The 23594-nt window shown below is 39.6% G+C and overlaps 1 protein-coding gene across 1 annotated transcript in view; it reads right to left on the bottom strand.

The window, feature by feature from the left end:
* The window catches only part of myom3 (myomesin 3), a 74902-nt gene extending 51562 nt beyond the window's left edge, over nt 1-23340 (bottom strand). Inside the window, exons 1-8 of the mRNA XM_085366359.1 lie at nt 23234-23340; nt 15977-16081; nt 10391-10544; nt 9874-10031; nt 6418-6510; nt 5972-6060; nt 3564-3608; nt 1156-1296 (exon numbers count right to left, since the gene is read on the bottom strand). Of these exons, the coding sequence (XP_085222485.1) occupies nt 1156-1296; nt 3564-3608; nt 5972-6060; nt 6418-6510; nt 9874-10031; nt 10391-10544; nt 15977-16081; nt 23234-23340 (892 nt within the window). The remainder of the gene's footprint in view (nt 1-1155; nt 1297-3563; nt 3609-5971; nt 6061-6417; nt 6511-9873; nt 10032-10390; nt 10545-15976; nt 16082-23233) is intronic.
* Nucleotides 23341-23594: the final 254 nt, after the last annotated feature.

Genomic DNA, 23594 nt, shown 5'->3' with positions numbered 1-23594 from the left:
TGACCCATTACTTTCATTTTACCAACTTCACTGTTCAAAAAGGTCTTTCACACCACTAGACTCGAGGTAATTAATGCTTTAACTTTAACTTCTGGCTGTGTCCCTTCATATTTTAATGAGGCCATTATTCACCCTCTTTTAATTTTAGGAAAATTTCAAAACTGCCTTCATTTCCAAAACATTATAAAAAGTGTTGGCCAACCAACTACCAGAAGTTTGAACTGTTCACAACATTTTAGAGAACTTTCAGCCAGATTCACTGTACTGAAATTCAAATGAAATTTTAGCACATAAAATGAGATGAAATGCAGGTAACTATTCAATCCTTATACTCTTGCGTCTGTCAGCTGCTTTGACACAGTTAATCGTAGTACCCTGATTAAGAGATTTAGAACGTGGGTGGGCATTTTGACTTATTTTCTTCCCATCCCTCTCATTGGAGTGTTACACTTGCTTTTGCTAATTTTGTGTCATCTCCTGCTGCTTTATCCCGTGGTGTGCCGCAAGGTTCAGTCCTGGGACGTATCCTGTTTGCTCCCACTTGGACACATCCTGAATAACTTTGAAGACATTTCATACTATTGTTATACGGCTGACATTTCATTGTACTTGTCTTTGAAACCCCAGAATGTGACCAAATTATCTGTTGTTCAAGACTGCATTCATATTATAAAGGACTAAATGGTATCCTATTATCTGTTTCTCAATACACAAAAACTGAAGTTATGATCTGTGGACCTGACATCTTTGTTCCCAAAAGTAATTAAAATCTTGGACCCTTGGGATGATTTGCTCTGAGTAAATCTAAAAGGTCCTAAACCTTTGGCGATTAGAGCCCTCCATCGTCAGTTGCCTCCATACATCAGTGAGCTACTACAGCCATATATAACTTCTACATCTCTGAGATCTGCTGATCCTTGCTTGATGGCTGTCCCTAGAGCCCTAGATCTGTGCTTTCTCTGGACCTAAGATCTGTGTTAATACATTTTTAAAAGAAACTTAAGACCAGCTTGTGCAGGCTTGCCTTGATTTAGTTTTATACCATTTAAATTGTTGTGTATTCTCTTCTGCAAAGCACTTTGTGAACTTTGTTCTTTAAAAATGCAATATAAATAAATTTTACTTACTTAATTACTTTGTATTTGCAACACTTACCATCTCTAAACCAGCTGACATCCTTCTGGAAGAGGAGCAGAGCTGAGGTGAATGTACACTCCAGGGTGAGGGTGTCGCCCTCTTTCACCCAGGTCGGAGGAAAGGAGGTGCCAAACCGAGCTTCCTGTTGAAGCTGTAAGGCTAGAATAGATGGGAGGAATGGAGCAGGAGTAAGAACACACGGGTGATAGAGACAGAAATGCCTAAAAAGACCATCTAATACAGACTAGAAAAAGACCCACTGCTTTATCCAAGCACACACACACAAAGCAGCTATAAGAGAATTCCCCGGGGGAAACGTCACAGGACAGCAGAAAAGCTGCAGATGGCACTCTTTGTTTTTAAGTGAACAGTTCCTGACAAGTTATTCCTTTAGCTGCCTGTCATTCTCTGCCTTGTCAAAAACAGCAAAGCAATACAATCCGGACGTGCAAGATATGTGTGCCATGAGGTCTCGTCAAATCCCATTCTCAGGGATGAATCTGAAAGATTGTGACATGCTTCTCATAATGATCTTGTTCTGCTTAGAAGTCCGGGCTATCACAACAGTGTGCGTAGAATTATTGAAACACACCGCAAAGATGTTTGCTTCCCATCATTCAAGTCCTGCATTTCCCTCAGTGCACTGATGTTATGATAAATTCACCGCAGTCACGCTTTAGTTTGAGTGATTTGTTTTGGAAAATACAATCAGCTCCATATGAGATAATCAAGTATCAGTTACAAAAAAATAGCAGCATGCAATTCTTCAGCACATTCTCCTAGCAAGCGGCCCCTGATGCCATTACAAGCTGATAAAGCTTCATTCAACATGATTGCCACTTAATATCTGTGTGTGTAGGGAAAATATTGGATTGTCTCGCACCCACATGGTCATTCCTCAGAAGCAATAGTGTAATACATACATAAATTATATTGCTCCTGACTTTTCCAGTTTTGCTATGTCTTTAAAATCCCTTTAAGATAAAATAAAAATCAGCACATTTTCAATAGAAATCTTGCTTTCTTTAGAAACGCGCACATTTGCACAGTCAGTATATGAAATCTGTCGAACCTGACAAGAAACACGCAACATCTGTGCACGATGATGACAATGGACAGAGTTGACTATCAGTAAATTTTTAGCAGTGCATACATGGGTCACAATATTAAAATAACTCTTATCAAAAAAATCCAGCTTGTTGAGAAATGGTCACAGGCCTTTGCTGTCTGAGACTGGTATCCTTGGGTCCTGTGGGTTACAAGCAGGGTTTTCAAAGTGTGGCCTGCAGGCCAATGAGAGCCCTTGGTAACCGTTGGGAGGCCCGTGGGGGCAACAACAAAACACTCTAGGACTGGATATTTCCCTCATTCACTTTATCTAACAGCTCAGAGCAAAACTAAGGGAGCTTTTGTCTTTATTTACAACACTTCAAACATTCTCACCACCCACCAACCACAACCAACCACCACCACCACCACCGAAGCATATGTTTGAGCCTTCTTCTTTTGGGATTTTTCTTTTAGGCTTGGCAAGTGTATATATATTATATACATAACAGTAAAATCCACATGAATACCAGGACCAAAATGGGCTTGGGACCAGCATTAGGGGTACACAGGGTTGTGGCCACCTGTGGTTGGGTTATGTTTGCAAAAGTCATTTATTTAAGTGTTAAGTTAAATCTGGGCACTAAAGCTACTTGGAAAAGGTTGGATGAAGATGGTAATTTGTGAAAATACTAACAAAAATAAATTAAAAAACAAGGGGAAGTTGAAGGGACATTAACTAATTTAATATAAAACTCTAAAAGTGTATATATTTTTTCAGGATGTCATGTTTTATACAAAAACTAGAGGTCCTTGTAAGATAAACATGTCTATGTCAGATAGCTGTTCCTGGCAAAACCGCTTCTTTGGTTTGATCAGATTGCGAGCATATATATGTATAGAAATTATGTAGTTCTAGGTTAAAAAGTCCTGAACCCCACACATGGCAGAAGCTAATCTAGGCCACAGAGTGCCACAGCTAGTGCGAGGTGCTCCGCAGCTTGAAGCGAAGTGGGATAAATCTCCCGCTGTCCCTGGAATGAAATATACATGACTGTCGTTTCTGCTCACTTGGAAGCAAGTCATTTTATCACTTCAGTAACTACCCCACAAATAGTCTTACTTATGCCTGTACATCTATGAACACCCACACAGAAACATAAATTCCCGTGATATCCAAACAGCATCAGTGTGCAGCTCCCTTTCATTCCTCCCATGTCTTTCTTTAAGAGGTGCCACATGCACAGCAGAGCCAAATGTTGTGTCAGTCTTCAAAGTCACTCAGCCTGCCCTCGTTTACTGATGGAGGGAGGAACTTCAAAGGGTGGCAGAGAAAATGAAAGGGGACACTTTTCATTAGGCACTGGTGTGAAACTTACCGGAGGTCTGCAAGCGCTCTGAACCAGCCACGGCTCCTTGATATGCTGAATCGCAGGGCGGCAGAGCAGGACAGATTGGAGAGTGGCAGGCAGGGTCAAAAACAGAGAGAAAAGCAGTGAATGATACTGTGAGACTGAAGAAGAAACATGTTTAAAAAAAAAAAAGAAAGCAAGAAAAGATAAAGCAGAAGGCGAATCAAACCTGGCAATGCCACATTTATGCAAGTCACATCTAATATTCCCTTTAACCTAAGGCTGTGTTAAAGCCTGAAGAATACCTGTGAAATGTAGAAGAAGCCTTGAAGTGTCTCATTAAAGTCATTAAAGTGAGCTGAGCATTCAGGAAGTGAAGCCTTTTCATAAAAGGGCAGGTAGGTCAAGGTAATAAAAAAATAAATAAAAAAATAAATAGTTTCTGTAACACTGCTGCGAGGCAGTATAGCTCACTGTAGATGTTATTAGTCACTGCTACACCCACTGTCTCATTTTAATTTATTATGCATGAGCACTGCAACGGGACCTGTTTTTCTGATCATTTCCGTTGATGCTGGTTCTCTTACAAACACCAAATTTACATAGAGACTCAGATAATGAGGATAGAAAACCGCACCATGGAGACCTGAGGCATTAGGAGGATGGAGATACAAACATTTGGTCAAATTTAGCTAGCATAGCATCTGCACCCTGGGCACCTTAATGATCATCTGTGCAACAACATAAAGCAAAAAAATAAAAAATAAATGAAATGCTCTATTTGTCATAGCAGGATTTCAAAATATGCACTTACGTTAGCTGTAAATGGACTAATGAAGAAAAACATGCCTGTAAGGGAAAAACCCAGCGCTACATTCTTGGTGCAATGTAAAAGGAGGTTTAAGTAAATATTCATGGAAGCTTGAGGTGCTGGTTAAATTTAACGTTTGAACTTTATTTTAGTTAAACACAATATCGTCTTCTTCTCTAGTTTCTCAGTGGCTAGCCAAACCACCTGGGATGTCAGGGGCGGGGCTTCTTTAATCTGAAAATAAAGTTAAAGTTAAACAAGGTAAAAAATTATTTAAAAAAATCAGTTTCACTTACTACTTTTATTCTACTTGTCAAACTAAGAGGTGCATGGCTGACAGTTGGACAGGCTGCAGTTGAGACACTTGTTTCTACAGGCTGTTTGTGCAAACTTAAGATGTTCTTAAAGTGCTAGGATTTCCTTGCATGGCTGATGTCAGTGGTCTTGACTCGTGCATCGTGGTTTCATAATTAATCCTTTATAAGAATATTTCTTTCAGGTTATGGTTTTGTTTTTGTTTTTTTGCAGTAAATATTTTTTAAGATGTTTTAGGTGGTGTTCTTCTTATGCTTTGACCACACTTCTCCAGTTTCCCCAATGTTTTTAAGGGTATCCTGCATACCACGGTGAGACGTTTTCAGCTAATACCTCTTTCTGAATCACCTTGTAGGTGCCAAAATACTGTATCTAACTCGAGGAACTAGCTTAAAAATTGAATTTAAAATCGGTTCTTTGGTAACTTGTCTGTTATGTGTAGACAACATTCAGATGTTAGGGACAGAATTTGGCATAAAAGGTGAAGGCATGAATCCATCCTGCCTTACATCAGTGTTTCTAGCTGGGGATAGAGGTGTGATGCTGTGGGGGATATTTTCTTGGCACACTTTAGACTCTTTAGTAGTAGCTGAGCGTTGTTTAAACACCACAGCCTACCTGAGCATTGTGTCCAACTCAACATGACCACATGTATCCATCATCTGATGACTGCTTTCAGCAGATTAACACATAATGTCGCAAAACTCGGATCATCTCAAACTAGTTTCTTGAACATAACTGCGAGTTAACTGTTGGCCTCCACAGTCACTAAATCTCAATCTGGTAGAGATTGGGATGTGGTGGAAAGAGAGATTTGCATCGTTAATTTGCAGCTGACAAATCTGCAACAATTGCATATGCCATCAGGTCAATCTGGACCATTTCTGGCATCTTGTTGAATCTGTGTTAAATAATTAAAGCAAAGAGGGTTAAACTTTTCCACTGAGTGTATGAAAAGTATGTTTATGGGGAAAATAAGGAAGTTTGAAAATGTTAGAAGTGTGAGATCTAAAGTTCATTTTTTCATGCTTCCGATGTATGATCTCGAAGGAATTGCACTCAGGAAGCCAGAACTCAGGTTTTATTTGAAAATGGGAAAAGATAAACTAACAACAAAAGAGGTAAAAGTTGTGTAAACCAGGTTTGAAAAATGTTCAAACTAAGTCAAATAATTTACTGTGTCAGTGTCTCATTGCCAGCCTGACTGAAACTAGACTCTTCAGTGTTTTGGGGGCAATTGTACTGTATTCCATCTTTGCTACTGGTTTTTGAGCAAAGCTGACTTGAGATGAAACAAGAAACCACTCACAGTTCACCACGAGCATTCCAAAGGTCACAGCTTCACCCAGGAGACTCTTGGCTACCACTTTGTACTCGCCAGCATCATCAGGAGAGCACCTTTGTAGAAGATATAGAATGTCATCTGTTTGTGAGTGAGAGTTGAAAGTGGGTGAATTTCAAGCCACAAGAGATGTTGAAAAAGCTGTGACCTCTTTTCATGTGCTGGATTTGGGTAATAGAAAAAACCTGCAACACAGCACGCACATGTACTTCTTAATTGAACCGGCACGTTTTATCTCATAACACCACCATTTAATTTCCTTATCTTACCTACAAGTAGCTTCAGTTTCTTATTCCATTCCTAATTTGTCAGTGGCAAGGTCAAGTAATCTGCTGCGTGCCCTATCTTGCACACTTCCATCACATTCATTCCAGTTTTCCAGACTTAATTAGAGATTTGAGCTAGTGACCCACCTTCTGATCTCCAGTGTGTTGAGACCAAATTTTTGTTGAAGACTGTAATTCCATGGTCGGTCAGATATTATCAGCGGCTCACCATCCTTGTACCTGCCGAAAAAGTACATAATTTTTGTTTTTTGAATATCAGAGTAAATGAACAACAGGCTGTACTTGGGTGGTTTATGCTCCTGCCTACTAATTACTCATGCACAGCTTTCATAATCAATTGTTAGTTTGGCTGAATGTCTGACGACTACAGGGGGTCTTTGATCTGTTATTCTGTCTTGTGCTGGGCATTGTTGAGGGCAGCTCATTGGGCTTGATGGGTCCCATATGGGGTAGTGAAACTCATGAGCCACAGGTTGTGTGGATCTCATAGCTCATGAATACTAAGCATACGCAGTCTTTTCATCAGCTAGTCTCACAGCAGCTCAGGTATCAAAGTCGACAGTTTGGCACATTGCCTGAATTAACACAGATTATTTCATATTAATACTGCGTGCAATATTCAGCTCAGGGTTCTGGACAGCAATGTCATGGCTCTTGGTCTTTTTGGTTTTTTGCAAGTAAGTTTTGGACTTTTAATGTAACCTTTTGTTTATTTTGGATCAATTACATATTAAATAATGATGCAATGTAGTGCTGCCACTAAGGACTGTTTTATTCATAGAAGATTCATCTTTCTGTTTTTGCTCTGACTTCCCAATAACCAAGGATATTCAGTTAGCATGGATATAAAATATAGAAAGCAACAAATCATCAAACTCAAGAGACTAAAACCAGAATGCTTGCTAGCTTGATAAATGACTTAAGAAGTAATTTTCTAAACCTGTTTGTTTTTGTGTGTGTTGATAGACTGATTATTTCAACTCTGATTATATAACACACAGTTTCTCCCCAAAAGGTACAACTCTGCAAACAGTTTATTCTGCTCTAACTTACTCTATCCAAGCGAGAAATGAAATTAAAGGGACACAATTATGCCGATGACCCCATGTCAGATTGAATAGAAACTTTTGGACAGTTAAAGGAGCAGTCACAGGGGGACTGGCATGGAGGAAAACAGCCATGGGTGGGCTGTAACAGGTGCCTGGTCTACAATATACAGTATTCTCAGTCTCATGTTTTCCTTTTTACATGCCTATGATTCAATCAAACCCCAAAATACAAATGGTTTAACATACCAGAATAAAATTCCCCTTCCACTTAGTGATGTTAGGTCAGCTGTGCCATTAAACTTTTTTTATGATTTTTGTTTTTTAAGTGCTCAAAAAACAAACAAACCTGTCACTTAAAAATTGTTTTTTAGTAGATTTCAAAGTCTGCTATGATGACAGTCTTTTTCCTGCTTTCCTGCAGAGCAAGATCTCAGGCAATCCAATTGTTCCTTAGGCCACCAATCATCAATATTTCATTGAGAAAACTACTATTACCTAAATAAAAAATAAATGTATAAAAAGGATTCACAGCATGTGTCTGTGAAGGTTCTCAGTCATCCAGGTCATCGTAGTCTAAGGAGCTTGGAAAGAAAAGCGTCTGGACTTCTTTAAGTTGCTTGAAGACATTTCACCTCTCATCCGAGAAGCTTCTTCAGTTCTAAGGTCAAATGGTGGAGAGTCCCAGATTTAAACCTAGTGTACTTCAGACCCAGCAACACACTCAGACAAAAACTGGTTCACCCGAAAGACAAAACTCTTAAACACAAACTTAACAATGTGGTGTATGCTGTACAGTGCAGCAAGGAATGCCCAGACTTCTACATTGGAGAGACCAAACAGCCTCTTCACAAGCGCATGGCACAACATAGAAGAGCCACCTCCACAGGACAAGACTCAGCAGTCCATCTGCATCTAAAGGACAAAGGTCACTACCAATGTTCACATTTTGGACAGAGAGGACAGATGGTTTGAAAGAGGAGTGAAAGAAGCCGTCTATGTCCACTGTGAGCGACCATCTTTGAACAGAGGCGTTGGTTTACGACACCAACTGTCTGCCATCTATAATCCAGTTTTGAGATCCCGTCCCAGACGCCTTAACGCCCACTCACATCCTGGGCCATCTGACCTCAGGAAATCACATGATAGGGTGGGGCTAGGTTTCACAATGAGCTCACCCGAAACTCTGGCTGATTGTGACCCACACCCGTTTTCACACCTTGGCTCATGTGATTAGGTAGAGGATCATCAGGGGGTCCTTTGTCCCTCTTTGGGGGGGAAACTCCCACTGGGTTTAAATCTGGGACTCTCCACCATTTGACCTTAGAACTGAAGAAGCTTCTCGGATAAGAGGTGAAACGTCTTCAAGCAACTTAAAGAAGTCCAGACGCTTTTCTTTCCAAGCTCCTTAGACTATGATTCACAGCATGAAAATTTGCTGTGAATAACATAAACACACGTGACACATAAACACCTAAAGCATAAACAGACTTCCTTATTCCTTATATTTATTATATGTAGTTATTTATGAGATAACATGACAATGCAGTTCAAAATATACACATTTTACAATAACAAATTGTGGATTCCTCTTTATGTCCTCTAGCTGCTGTGCTGGAAGTTTGAGTGTTCAATGGTGAACCAGCTATGCTGACGAATGTTTCTCCTGTCTCTTCTTTACTTTTAAAATGTTCATTTATCAGCTGGAACAAATGCAGATATCGATATGTATGGCTAGACCAGAGGATAGGAACCCATTTCCCCAGGATATTGCACCTTGTGTTATAGACAGAGACCAGCTATGTATGTGATGTGTGTCTGTTTCTAAAAAGGGTGGATTTTCCAAGTTGAAGGATACTGCATGCTCACAGAGTAGTCAATTACAGGGTCGACCCACCGTAAAGCATACCCTGCTTTTTCCTCCTCAGTGACTGTAATGGGAACCGTAATTTATTAAATAAGCATCATGATGCGTTCAGTGAAATTTGAAATCAGTGACAGTGTCTCTGAATTCAGCAGCAAAATGTCGAGTTCACACATCAAGAAAGCTAAAGGGCTGTTTTCCTCAGACTTTTAAACAATCTGGCTTCTTCATTTAAACCCAAGTAGTCGCATCTTGCTGGCCATTAGAACAAGTTTTATGGCAATTAAACTTACTTACTGTTCATTTATAATGTTAACAGTATAAAAAAGTAGTTTCTCAAGTAAAATGCTTAGAACAAGTTTTGTGGTTTGTTATTTTTATATTGGTATTTATTTTTCTTAAGTTGGTCATGATTTTGTAGGAAGAGCGATGCTCCTGGATTTTTCAGTTGTAGTTTTTGGCCCTTACAGCTCCACAAGGCAAGGCACATCTGGTTGTATTATATTCAAGAGAGTGTAGACATTTCTACAGCATATCTACAAAACTAGACAAGTGACATCATAGGTTAACACCACAGGATGCAACTTTGCCCATGGTCCTGTGATTTTTGTGGGGAAACTGCACATTTTTAGCATAAAGAATGCAGTAGTAGAAAGAGATGAGGGTACTCACCATGTCACCTTTGGGGTTGGACAGCCCTGGACAGTGCAGGAGAGTTTCACACTCATGCCTTCCCAGACAGTGTGAGCCCTCAGAGGGATTGGAAAGTCTGGGGCCTTCTGACTCAGTTGCTCCAGGTACCTCATGTGGGCAGATGCCTTCATTTCTGCCTGAGGTACAGACAGAGTGGTGAATTTATCCATGGAAGGAAAACATGTCTATAAATATTTATTGTAGATAAACACACTGTATTTTTTAAATATAGCAAGTCTCTGTGCTTTGGCTGTCATTAAAACAAGCGGGAGGACCAAGGAAGGATGGAAAATTATATATTAAAATTAGGAACAGTAATCAAGAGGGAACCTTTCTGAAAAATATTCTGGTTGTTATCTACCAATCAGAAAAGCGGTATTTATTTAAGGTGGACAAACTGTGGCACTTTTTCTCCAGAAATGCTAATATCTAAACAGTTTTGTAGTCTTTTGATGAATAAAATAATGGGATTCTTAAGACAAATATTTGACTGTACCTGTTTGCGAAGAGCTATCTTGTTAACACGAGTGCGTAACAACTGCTGGTTCCTGATCACATCGATTTCCACCCTCTCCGCCTCATTCCCAAACATTGTCCACTGCTCTCTCTCATACTCTTCATCAGCAGCCATGGTTTCTTTTAGGATTTCCCTGTTGGTGTAAACCATGAAGTAATTTAAATTTGTTTGGTGGTTATTTATTTGCTGTTTCATAATGTTGGATGATTTGTCCCGAGTATAGTATTGTAAATGTTGTTGAAAAGAAACAACACTACTACTACATTGCTCCATCCTGCAGTAGCTTCTTTATAACCTCTGCAGGCTTTGATGTGTTATATATGCCATGCTAGGTCCCAGATGGGTTTTTTTTTTTAAATCTTTGTTTTTTTACTTTATTGCCTACATTAACTCTACTTGTGTCCTTGTTTGGGCATTCAGTAGGACAGTAGTGAGCAATTAATTTTCTCAAAGGGTCACTGGGACTGGTTTGGAGTACCAGTTATGCTAATGTGGCCTCTTGATGTAGTCCACAACAGTCCAAGTCGCTTGTGTGGCCTCTTGGGGAAATTAATGGCCCACCCCTGCACTAGGAGGTGCCAGATTGCCATTTTGGTTGACTCACTAACTCGAATCATCCAATAGATCAACAGATTTAGGTCTAATATTACTGTAGTTTCTGTAGGTGTTTCTCTCTCCAGGCTGGGGTAATTAATCCCAAGGCAAACTTCGACTGCAGTGGACAGAGTTTTCTGTCTGGGTTGTCCTTACCAAGGATGATTTAGATCATTCTGCTTAAAAAGTGAATTTTCAAAAACAATTTTCTCTCATTAAAGCTCCAAAGTTGTTAGCTACATACTTTTTTTACAGCTCTCTTTTGGATGCTGTTGAGGCTTGTGCACTGTGACCGATAGTTATGCTGACACAGGGAGATGTAGCTGGTGCCTGTCTGCTAAGCTTCACCTACATTAATTAGATTCACTGAACTGGACCTCCCAAAGGTGTTTGTGCTGTTGGTGTGAGTAGCATGTTAAAAAAACACCTAGCATTCATCAGAGGTAACAGCAGAAACGTGAATTGCAGGTAAAATTTTAAACATGTTTTGCAATAGATGGCTTTACCTTTTGAGAGAATCCAAATAGCGTTTCTTTTTCACTTTAAGAGGGCCATAATACAATTTCAGTGTGTCCCACTTCATTTACAGTCAAATGCTAGTTTTATGATATTCGTCAGATTGTCTTCTCAAACGCTCCTTGATGAGGTCATTAGTTCACTGCTCAATTTGTAGCTTTCTGTCATTTCATATAGCACGCTTCTCGCACACGTTCAAAGGCTTTGAGGCGTCAGTATTTATGAGTTGTACATCAAGCCCGGCTGCCACTGCTGATTCACATCACTGTAAAAACGATGCAACGCTTCTACCCTGACGAACACCTCTTCAGGAATCCTTCAGGTGTGGACAGTTCAAAGCGACACTGTGTCGTCGGCCGTGTCACATCCTTGACTTGCCTTTCATCGGGCTGGTTGTCATGGAGATGCAAGGCAGTTGTGATAGTATATTCAGTCAGAAGAAGCAAATTTAATGTTTTGGTTTTTTTTTTGTTTTTTTTTCAGGGCAAAAAGGTGACACACTAAGTAGGAAAACTTGCGTTACTAGCGGAAGAGGATCAAGGCTTGCTTTTGATTAGTCTCTTCTTTTGTGTTAATCTAAGTGTTTGTGAAGTTACAAAGTTAATCCCCACCAGCTCTCAGCTCTTGAACCTGTGCTCTGATCTCCTTGTAAGCTGTTAAACAAACCAGACACCTCTTAAAAAATTAATGAAGCCTTACTGGTAGCCCATGCACGTTTGCATGACATATTGACGGTATGAATATGTATACATCTCCTCTGTACATCCAGTTAATCCATTTGAATAGATATATACATACTGAAACATGCTATCATGTAATTATAGTTATTATGAATACTCCTCTCTCATCATGGTAGAGTGGATGTGCATCTTGAAGCATTTTTTGACTGACAGACCCCAGGGCTTAATTATTTGCCACAGCAGAGAGAAAGACTCTTAAATATTCACACGAGCAGTTCTGAGCTTTTTTGCTAGAGCATGAATCGCTCGGTAAATGGCCGAGATCTTTCAGTTAAATGCGCAAACTTCTTGATTAAACGGGCAAATAAATATGTGCAAACACACACTAACAATCCCATGTGCCTAAAAACACAGTTTTTAGTATTTTTTGCCACCGGCTTGTTTAGCAAAGTGTGTTGGTGCTTTTAATCTCTGTGGGTTCAGATTTAAGCCTAGAGTGGAATGAACCACTGGATCACATCGAGTCAGTGGGCATGAAGAGGTTTATGGGTTTATTATTTCTCCAAAACCTTTCCTGTCTCTGCAAAGAAAAGGAAAAACGTTCTTGCCAAGACAAACTGGGCATGCATGAGTCAGCTGCATAATTTATTTCTTACCTATGTGGGGAAGATACTGGAGAGACCATTACGTGAATCTGATAGGAACATGTAGTTGCCAGCACAGAATGATCTAGCACATTTGTTTCCGCACAAATCAAATCGAATGTTAAGCTCCCCCATCTTGCAAACGCTAAAGCAGAGGTCTGGAAATAGTGTGCCAGTTCTCAAGAGCTTTCAGCTTCATCCTTCCATCGTTTCGTTTTTGGCCCGTAGAGGTCAGTCATCTTCAGCTTTTTCCAGCCTCCATCCTAAACTATCCAACTACACTGTGTTCATCTGAGCACATCTGAGGAGAAAGGAAGTTTGAAGATGCACTTCAGAGGGAGTCGACCTTGCAAATTTGCGCGGTAGGGTTTGGGTCTTAAAATCTGAAGGTGACACAAAACTGCGGCATTAGCTGAGCATGTTTGTGGATGGATAGTCACTGGTTGATGAGATAGGAGGGTTGTCGTGGTGATATGGAAGAGGGGACATAATGAGATGCTAAGTTGGCAGGACTACATCATTGCAGCTGAGGCTCATTACTTTCAGTTGTGTTTTGTCTTTCAAGAGGGTGTGATTTCACCCTCGATGACTTCCCCTCTTTTCACTCTTGCTACTTGGCAACTGTCTTCTACTATTTCTAATCTGCTACTTTAATACTCGTTGTGACCTCTGTTCATCTGTCTATTTACTTTTTTCGGCCACTTGCCAGCCAGAGCTTCCTTTCATGGCCTGAAGAAGGAAATATCTTTTATTTTTAGCACTTATGATGAAGTCTACACTAGCGATGTCAAATCCTTTTTGACACAAGAGTGTAATCAGGTTGTGGATAGACTGGAGAACAGGAAACTGGCTGCTGCTAAGCCTTTAAATTTGAAAGTGCTATTGACTTGCAACACAGACACTACATGACCCAGACAGGACAAGGTGCCCCTAGAGCAGAAGAGGGATTTTAGTAAAGCAAATCAAGTCACTAGAGGCAACAATCCCTCAGCGTGTGTTCTCTGTGACCTAAACCTCTCTATTCTGGGATTACTTTTAGATATGACAGCCGAGCAGTAATCCTGTCCTGGCAACATGACCGTAAGACACTTAGAAAGAAAAAGAGTTCATACATGTCATCAGCAAAATCCTCTTATATTCTGATTCACTTACTAAGTTAAAGACCATGTGTTCTGGCAAAAAAAAAAAAAAGTCCAGCTTGAGTACCAGAATATTTATTCTTTTGCTTCGTATATGAAGTCCAACACAATTAACCAACATGTCTTTCAAATTGACCCACAAACCAGTTTTATAATTCCCTCTTGAGCACATGGAGGCCTTTTTTCTTTAAAACCTCATGCTCCTTTTGGCAGACTGCCTTCACTCTTCACTTGTTTGAAAACCAAACCGTCTGCTGCAAAGATGCTGCAAAGATAGGCTGTTATCAATGGACCTGACTGCACCAGACAGGAGAGCACTATGTAGGTGGTATATGTTCTATAAGTGGAAAAAAAGACCTTTTTTATTTATTTATGTTTCTTTACTTTCACAGACTGTTTGCAAAGTCCTTATACTCAGAGTCATAAAGTGATTAAAAAAATTCAATATCTTTTAAATTAAAAACCAAACTAGTAGGTTTAATCTGCAGTAGTCTGTAGATGTTAACTACATAGGTAGTTAAGTGAGTAACTGGGTAGGTCATCATTTTATTGGAGAGCTAGCGCGGAGAAACAGTCGGCCATTTGCCCTCACTTTCATACCTGTGGTCAACTTATAATCACTATTTAACTCAGCACCCATGTGTTTGGACTATGAGAGGAAGTCAAGGGCCCCCAGGAGTACTCGTGCAGGCACAGCAGAACATGTAAACTACACAGGCCATCACATTCAAGCCAAGGGCTTTCTTGCTATAAGGCTAACCACTGCCCCACTCTCTGTAAATGAACCAGAGTCAAAAATGAAGATGTTCGATAGCTTGAGTTTATCAGACAATCATCAGTATCGGCTGACTCCTATCTTAGATTAGCTGTCATTTGAGCGTGGCGGTAGTTGATGTTTATCAGTGGTATCCCATCAGTCTTGATCCTGGTTACAGTTTCATGCATTTGTGTGATGAAGGGTTTCATGAACATTAAATAAATGGGGAAACAAATATTTATTATAATTAAATAGCAAAAACAAAAGAGTTTTATGGACTAACAAATAAAACAGTGCTTTGTGCTCTACATCCCTCCACAGGATGTGAGACTCCCCTGCTTCTATCTATAACCACAAAAATACAAACATATCTAATATCCTTCTTCTGCATGACTGCAGTTGAATAGTTATTGCTTATTTGGTCCATGACATCAGCCAGCAAATGAAGGGACCCAGCTGGCCTTTTATAGACTGATGAGAACGAGGGAAAAAACCCTGATTTCCGTTGTTTACTGAGATTCTCTATTGACAGAAAAGCTCTTGTGCTGTATTAGCTCGCAGGGCAAAGCGTCAGTGGAAGTTGACCCACTCTTCTTCCTCAAATAAACTGGAGAGAGAGCATGATAGTGACGGAGAGGCAGGGGTTTTATGACATAAACAGATCATCCAGGAAGGAAGTCCTCAGGAAAAAAAAAAAAAGTGGAGCCTTGTTGACAGTGTGAAGAGACTCGTCCATGGTTGCTGCCCTTTTTTTCATGCACTGAAGATTCATCCTGCGTTAGAAATCCCCGCATCAAGACTTGCAGATGCAGGCTTCTGGTTTTTGTGAGCCTCTGCTACTAGGACTATTTAAAGGATCATGTGGTTGCTCTCACTTTCTATGCTTTTGAGTCCCATTTTTGAACCTCAAGGATGTTATTGTTTTGTTTTTTTTTAAAGAGGATGAATTGACTGCATCGTCCTGCAAGGTGATATGCATTTGTTGATAGATATCCATTGAAATTCCCAGGACACATTTCACTGAGCTTGACTCGTCTTATGGAAGTATTGAATATTTACGACACTAGAATTAACACGTTTCAATAAAGACATTCTTGTCTAGTAGTTCATCCACAATTATTAAAATGTAAATGCAAGGATTTCAAATTTAAATTAAAACATAATTTAAATGTAAAAGTATTTTTCAACAAATTACATCTGTATGAAGATGATCTGTGAGCTGTTTTGTGCCTCACCATGTTCTGTGCCGAGGGAAGTTGTCCATGTCGAGGACCTCTTTGACTGACATGACATCACCGGGTATGATAGGAAAGACACCTGAATAGGAGGCCTCCTCATCGCTGTGACATCCAAAGTGTTGTGGAGGACAAAAAATAAAAAATAAAATAAATAAAACAAAGCATGATTAACATGCGCAAATCATCAAACGACACACAAAGGTGACAGATTACAAAATAGATATCTTCCCTTGTCATCCTTCACAGTTATCTATTCTGCTGATAGAAGGATATTAGCACGCCTATTAACTTTGTCACGGATTATGACACAATATCCAATCTGTTGTTCATCAGGCCATTATTCTCCTCTGCCACTAGAAAGCAGCACTGCCTCTAATATCCTCTAGCTGAGAAGCACAGGAGGCCGTGCATCAGAGAGTGCTTCGGTTAATGTAGGCAAATACAAAGTACATGAGGGTTCATTTATTCAGGCGCTCCAGGGATTCACTTTAAAGCAGGCAACTCTTATCTCAGTTAAGAAAACAACTTTTATGCATCTTTTCTGGTTCCTGTTGTGAAGATGTAGCGAAGTAAACAATGGCAAACCAAAAATCAAACAAGACAAAGGAAATTGCAAAGAAAATAAATCCATCACAGGCAGAACTTCTTTGAAACACATCCTCTGTAATGTTTGTCACACTAATATACCCTCTGTCACTCTGCAGCTCTGGGGTAAACCCAAAGCGTGGTTCATAGGATGGTGTAGCATGTTTGTCACTATTCAGTTTATACTACTCCTGTGTTGTCAGTAGTATTACTGTGCAAGCTGCTAAATTGGATTCGTTACTATTTTAAATGGGAAATACAAAATACTGCTTTGTTAAAACATATTTTAATTTTAGCTATGACCCTGTGGCAATGGGATACGAGCTAAAAACAGGATATTAAACACAGTGGTAGGGCTGAAACAGTCGTGTCTTCAGGTTCTTGTCTGTGGGCAGTAAAATGTGCAGTGTTTGCAGAATTGTAGCCTTGTGCTTTATGCGATTATTCAACTAGCTTCATCCCATGTGGGGTTTGAAAACCCTAATATAGCCATTCGAGCAGAGCAGCATACGACCTCTTTTCTCCTCGAGTGTGAGAAATGTCATAACTGCAATCAGCTGCTGCTTCTGCTCTGTCAGTGTTCCCCTTTTCCTCACTGGTGTACAAACACATGTTATTATTGTGTTTGTCATCAAGAGGAACTGCGGTTGGTGACGTTAAGCTCATGCAAATGTATAGGCGAGTTTATTGGATTGTTTATGACACGGTCACAGCCATTTGAAAGTTTTACTGGCCACTATAGTGAACAGTAAAACTTCAGGCTCTACAGTATGTTTGATTCAGGTGATGGTTTGGCTGTTTGAGCTACATTTACTGAGGGGGAATATACCAGATGAACTAAACATAAACTGCAGTCACTGGTCACATACAGGAGAGTGTAAATATTGATGCACTGCCAACACTTCTCCTAGTTACCGCCTAGTTATCGCTTCATCATATACTACTCCACCAACCCCCCCATTTGTTTATATTTTGCTTTCAAGAATTATTTATATATATTTTTTTCTAACACGGTCTTTTACAATAAGTCCTTAGTCTTTCTTACATTTTTTCAAAAGCCTTCTTTAGACACTGGATGCTTTTCACTCATTTTTGTTTCACTCCTTTTAGCTGTCTCTATATAACAGACAACGTAGCAAATTTTAAGCCAATTTCAAATCGTGTCTTTAGGCAAAACCGATCATCATTACCTAGCCTAACTTGTTTCCAAATTCTTTAGTTGACTCTATAAAATATCCCAAAAAATAACCTAATTTTACAGATAAAATAGTATTTTTGTCTATTAGCTGATGACTTAACACAGCAGTCCCCAACCTTTTTTGCACCACGGACCGGTTTATGCCCGACAATATTTTCACGGACCGGCCTTTAAGGTGTCGCGGATAAATACAACAAAATAAAACTAGTACCGGTACAGAAAAAAAGAAGATTTATTCCTAACACACGTGAAAAGACCCAGGAAAACCGAGTAAACGATAAAAACGATAACAAACTAACGCTGAAAACCGATAAAAACCCTGAAAACCATACATTTCACACCTGAGCCTCAACTCTCGCGGCCCGGTACCAAACGACTCGCGGACCGGTACCAGTCCGAGGCCCGGGGGTTGGGGACCGCTGACTTAACAGATCTCAGCAGCCTGTGCAGTATGTCTGTAAAAATTGAGGAACCTGAATATGTGGAGGACAAAAGAAAAAGCGGTAGGCCTGAAAAACCTATCTACGGTAGATGACCAGCATCTGAAGGTAGTGTCCTTAAAAAATAAGAAAAATAAAAACCCCAATCAAAACAGGACCTGAGAAATTGGCCTTCCTGAACCTCAACATTATTATCTTGCAAGAGAATGGAACAAAAGTTAGTCAAAATCCAAAATGTAGCGTTGAAGCATCCACCAAGATCCATGGAGAACTACACCTACAGACTTCGAGAAAGAAGTTACAAGAAAGCATTGCAAGAGTTCAGGCTGTGTCGACGAAAGAAGGTGTTCATAACAAATAGTGATTTTCCCGCACATCACTGTAAAAACTCTGTTTTTGCCTTTTATGTTTTCCATGTTTCAGTAAACCGCTGCACCTACTTCCCGTTTTTCTAGTAAAGAAAAGACTTTTGCCCAATTATGCAGATATGTACATTTCTGAGCCTACACTGCACCACAAACTCTGTCTGAATTTCCAACATAAAACTGAGTCGACGTTATCCACAGTATGTGCACCACCATGGAAGGAAAGAGGCTTTTGTTGTTGTTGCAGTTGTGAAACTGAATAGCACATTTGTAACACGAGAAGCACAAATTTGAGTTTTTTCCTTATCTGAAGACGAGGCTTACTCTTTTAGAATAATTGCAACCTCAGTGAGAGGCTATTTTATAAGTGCGAAGGCTTCCCTTGTTTTTCTTATGTAATGAAAACCTTTTCTTTTTGTTTTTAGGAATATGCATTAGCTTTTTTGGATTCCTGTTAATTAAAAAGCTGCTGCTCTTATTCTTCCTGTGAAGTAGTGTACGTTACTTTACCACAGAGTCCCACTGTAATAAATAAAAATCTCAAAATCTCAAATGTGATGCCAGAACTGTATTTTTATCCACCTGCGTCACACAAACCCCGACCGTTGCTGTTAACATCTAGCCTCAAGCATTGCTTTCAACAAGTCATCTTACAAATGGCAATGCAAATTGACGTGACTTCTCTTTTTCTTTTGATTGTAATCTGGGAAATTTCCCCATTTCACGGTGCTGAGAGAACAACTTCTGCTTTTGCTTTCCTATAATTGTATTTTCTTTCTATTGTTTGGGCTCCCATTGAATGTGTGTACCACTGAATAATGTTGTGTGTGGCTGGGTAGTACACACACACATATATATATATATATGTGTGTGTGTGTATAGATATATGTATACATGAGGGCACATATAAACAGGAACTTCCAAATGCATGCAGTAATCCATGCAGGCCAAAAATGTCATGCCACTGCTGTTGGTTGAAAGAGAGTGGTTGTTCGTTTGTGTTTACAAACAGTGGGCTTCCTCAAAATATTAACTTGGTGTAACTGGAAGGAGGAAATAAAAAAGAGGGAAACTTGATGGAACTGGACGTTCTGTTATCGCTGTTTCATGCATGTCAACATACTGTACAAAGACTGTTTTGTGCTATTCTACAAATACAAAAAATGAAACCACTGTAGAGAAAACCGTTCCCTTCTCTGGTGTTGGCTAAACCTACCCAGAGGCCACTTTGCTCAATCTAACATGAAGATAAATTTGAGTGTGCTCCCACGAGCATGTTCTAAGTATAAATTTCACCAATGCACCTGCTCCCTCTCATGCTTCTTCTTTTAAACAAAAGGAGACATGACCTCTAAGTTCAGCTGAACTAAGCTAGATGGAACAATTGCTTATTTTCAACTTCCCCGAGGAGAAAAATTGGCCAGTTCCCTTTATTCTCAATGGAGATTGTAGACCCACAGGTTAGCCTAATTTAATAACTCACTACAGCAAGAGGGGTGCATGAAAATGAAGGCAAATTTGGCTTGAGAGTATGAGTATATGTTGACTTGTACCTGTGTGCCTGCTTTCATTTGTGTTCTGCCATAGTGTAAATGGATAGGCCTGCTGCATGTGAGTGTGGGCAGCCAAATGAAAAGAAACAAAAGTTATAAAAAAAACCTTTTGAGAAAATTAAAATGAGGCAAATAACAATGAACCAGACTTGCAATCTAATCATTACACATGACAGTTTATAGTCGGTTAAACTTTAACCTTTTAATTTAATTTTTTTGAAACTTTAGAGTTTAATAAACCACTGACAATTTTATTTATAAAATGTTCATTTCCATATATAGCTTTCATTTGTATCATATTTGCTACGTCTTGAATTTGCTTTAAAATGGTTTTTAGGTTTTTCAGGAGAAAAAAATCACATAGTTGTAGACGTCTCAAAAATAAAACTATATTTATCAAATATGATGGACTGGGTGTTCATGGGTTAGACTGAAAGTCAGCCTTGGACCTTGAGATTGTTTTTAGATGTTTGTGTAGCAGGTTAACTGAAAGCTATTCATTTCCTGCTTCAGGTAATTTTCATGCTAACCACAAAGTAGCTGAACTGATGCATCTGTACACACAGGTGTCTTAATTTATCCGTTAGCTCATCCCGCTGTTGTCTGCTTATCATATGATCAAGAGTTTATGTTTAACTTTAGCCTTTAAAACCGGCTGTAGTACAATGTCAAAGGGACTTCTGGTAGAAAAGACTGAAATATAAAACTGTTTGCTTGTGTGCATGTGTTGAGGTCGTTTTTTGATTGAATGTGTCATTGAACCATGTAGTGAATCAGTACTAAAAATGAAATTTACATAAAGGATACATTTGTTTTATAACAAAGATGCATACGGATGTCCTCTGTTATCAGTAAAGCTGCAAGGAGTCCTCATCTTAACAAGTTGCTCAATCTGTTAATCCTATATCCTGTTTATTTCTTTTTAATACTATACAGAAAGCTGCATATGGTGTGAGACAGTTCCACCTTTTTCAAATATTAATCAGTTTGCTTCATCAATTTTAAAGCCTCAAGCTGCACTTTCCTATTATAGTGCAGTGAATTTTCTATTGTACTTTTTGTTTAAATTGTCTTTCATTTAAAAATAAACGTGCAATAAACAATACTGCACATAAAGTAAAACAGAACTAGTTATTTCTAGAGTTTTGCTTGTGAAATTTGAGTTTGAACAGAAGTCTTCATGATATGACAACACAAACATTATGCTTATCAGTTTTCTGTTTTTGTATTCCCTCAAGCTGTTACTGTGAGAGTGATTACGGAGCTTCTTTTAAGCCACTTTTTAGACTCTGAGGTGTCCCAGAGTTAAGAGGAGTTTAACTTAGATCCTGTATAGTAAACAAAAGTACTGTAAAGTAGCTAGTGCTGGCATTCATAACTGCTTTCGGTCTTTGTGTCATAGAGTGAACAAGGTACCGGAAACATTCCTCTGAGATTTGGCTTGACATGATAGCGTCACACCAAAGCTGCTCTACTGGATTGAGATCTGATGACTGCGGAGGCCATTTGAGCACAGTGAGCTCATTGTCATGATCAAGAAACCGGTTTGAGATGGTCTGGGCTTTGTGACGTGGCATCTTATCCTGCTCTAAGCAGCCATCCAAAAATGTACACTGTGGTTATAAAGAGATAACTGTGGTAAACACTAACACATTGTTTAGTATTTAAACAATGTGTACAAAAACACCTCTGCAACCAACCCCACCCTGAATATTTCCTCTTTTTTAAATCGTTCACTGCAAACTGTAGAGATGGTTGTGTGGGAACATCCCAAGTAGATCAGCAGTTTCTAAAATCTAAAATGGGACGATCATAGCTCAAGAGTTGGCAGTTCGTCTTGTAATCGGAAGGCTGCCCGTTCGAGCCCCGGCTCGGACAGTCCCGGTCATTACGTCCTTGGGCAAAACACTTCACTCGTTACCTACTGGTGGTGGTCAGAGGGCCCGGTGGCGCCAGTGTCTAGCAGCCTCGCCTCTGTCAGTGCACCCCAGGGCAGCTGTGACTACAATGTAGCTTGCCATCACCAGTATGATGTGTGAATGGGTGAATGACTGAATGTAGTGTAAAGCACTTTGGAGTCCTTAGGGACTAAGTAAAGCGCTATACAAATACAGGCCATTTACCAATACTCAGATCAGCCTTTCTGGCATCAACAATCACGCCACATTCAGAGTTACTTACATCATCTTTCTTCCACATTATAATCTTTTGTTTGACTTTCACCAGGTCTTGACCATGTTTCCAGGCCTAAATCCAGCGAGTTGCGTCCATATGATATTTGCAATAATAATCAGTTGAACAGATGCATCTAATGAAGTGAATTTCATGTGTATGCAGTACTTATTGATCACTGATGACAGTAAATCCATGTAAAGGCCACATGTTTGAGTGCGTTTAGTTCATTATATTGATAAGTAGTGGTTTTTAAATGAAAGGGTAAAAGATTATTCCTCCTTATCTGTGCTGTTAGCAAACCCCATGAAAAGACAAAACCAACTCTTGATTATAATGTTTTGACCTCACTAAGCCTGTATTTTCTATTTAAGTAATAAAAATGGAAAATAAATCATATGAAATTATGCACAGAGCAATGCTAAAAGAAACAGTTACTGAACAGTCAAATCCTTGGGGGACGAGGTGTCGATGTTCCCTAAACACCCTAGGCAACTAGTTGTTTTAGAAGTGTAACAGAAAGCGATTTCCAGCAAAATTATCAGAAGTTCTGATCTGACAGACTTCAAGCTTAACACTGCATTTTTGTGAGCCCCCAGCAATACACCTGCCAAGTTTGAAGTAAATCGAAAGAATAGTTGCAGAGAAAAGCGGAGAACACATACCACACATAACACGATATAAAGAGGTTCCTGTGTTTATTAGCGAGATGAAGGAACATGCCACTTAGTGTAGCTTGTTGAGATTTTTATAGGTTTTGGGCAACAAAGAAAGCCTTTGGCAGAAAAGAATAAATTGGATCTGATGTCAAAGATAATACCTTAGTTCCTCTTTGGTTGTGGCATTTCCCGAATTTTGTTAAAATGAAGATAAATATTATCAAATTAATTCATTATAAATGGCATGCAGTGATGTTGCTATCACTGTGTGTCTGTTTGCACCTTGACGTGAAGGTCCTCTTCTTGATCTGGGAGGACAGCTGCATGCTGTGAGACATCTGGGACGACTGCTCCTCCTGCTCTCGATGCATCACCATCCTGGTTTCCATGGTAACGCCCCAACCGGCACCTGGGAGTGGAGGGGAAGCTACGAGTGAGCATGCAGAGGTGTGTAGGAGGCAATGTGATTGTCAATAGGAGTCAGTCGAGCACTAAAGGCACTGTAGCCTTAGCCATGAGGGTATCTGTATTAGTAATCAGCAACCTGAAGCTGGGTTTGAAATTGAGTTCAGATTAGTTGCACGATTATGCATATGTTTACAGTAAACACCTTTATCTGTGTGCTTTAAGCTTTTCAAAAGCA

Source organism: Diplotaxodon limnothrissa, linkage group LG11 (assembly GCF_057381915.1).
Source record: "Diplotaxodon limnothrissa isolate DT_005_m linkage group LG11, D_limnothrissa_male_GT1.1, whole genome shotgun sequence".
Taxonomy (NCBI): domain Eukaryota; kingdom Metazoa; phylum Chordata; class Actinopteri; order Cichliformes; family Cichlidae; genus Diplotaxodon; species Diplotaxodon limnothrissa.
This window is presented reverse-complemented; position numbering and strand designations above follow the sequence as displayed.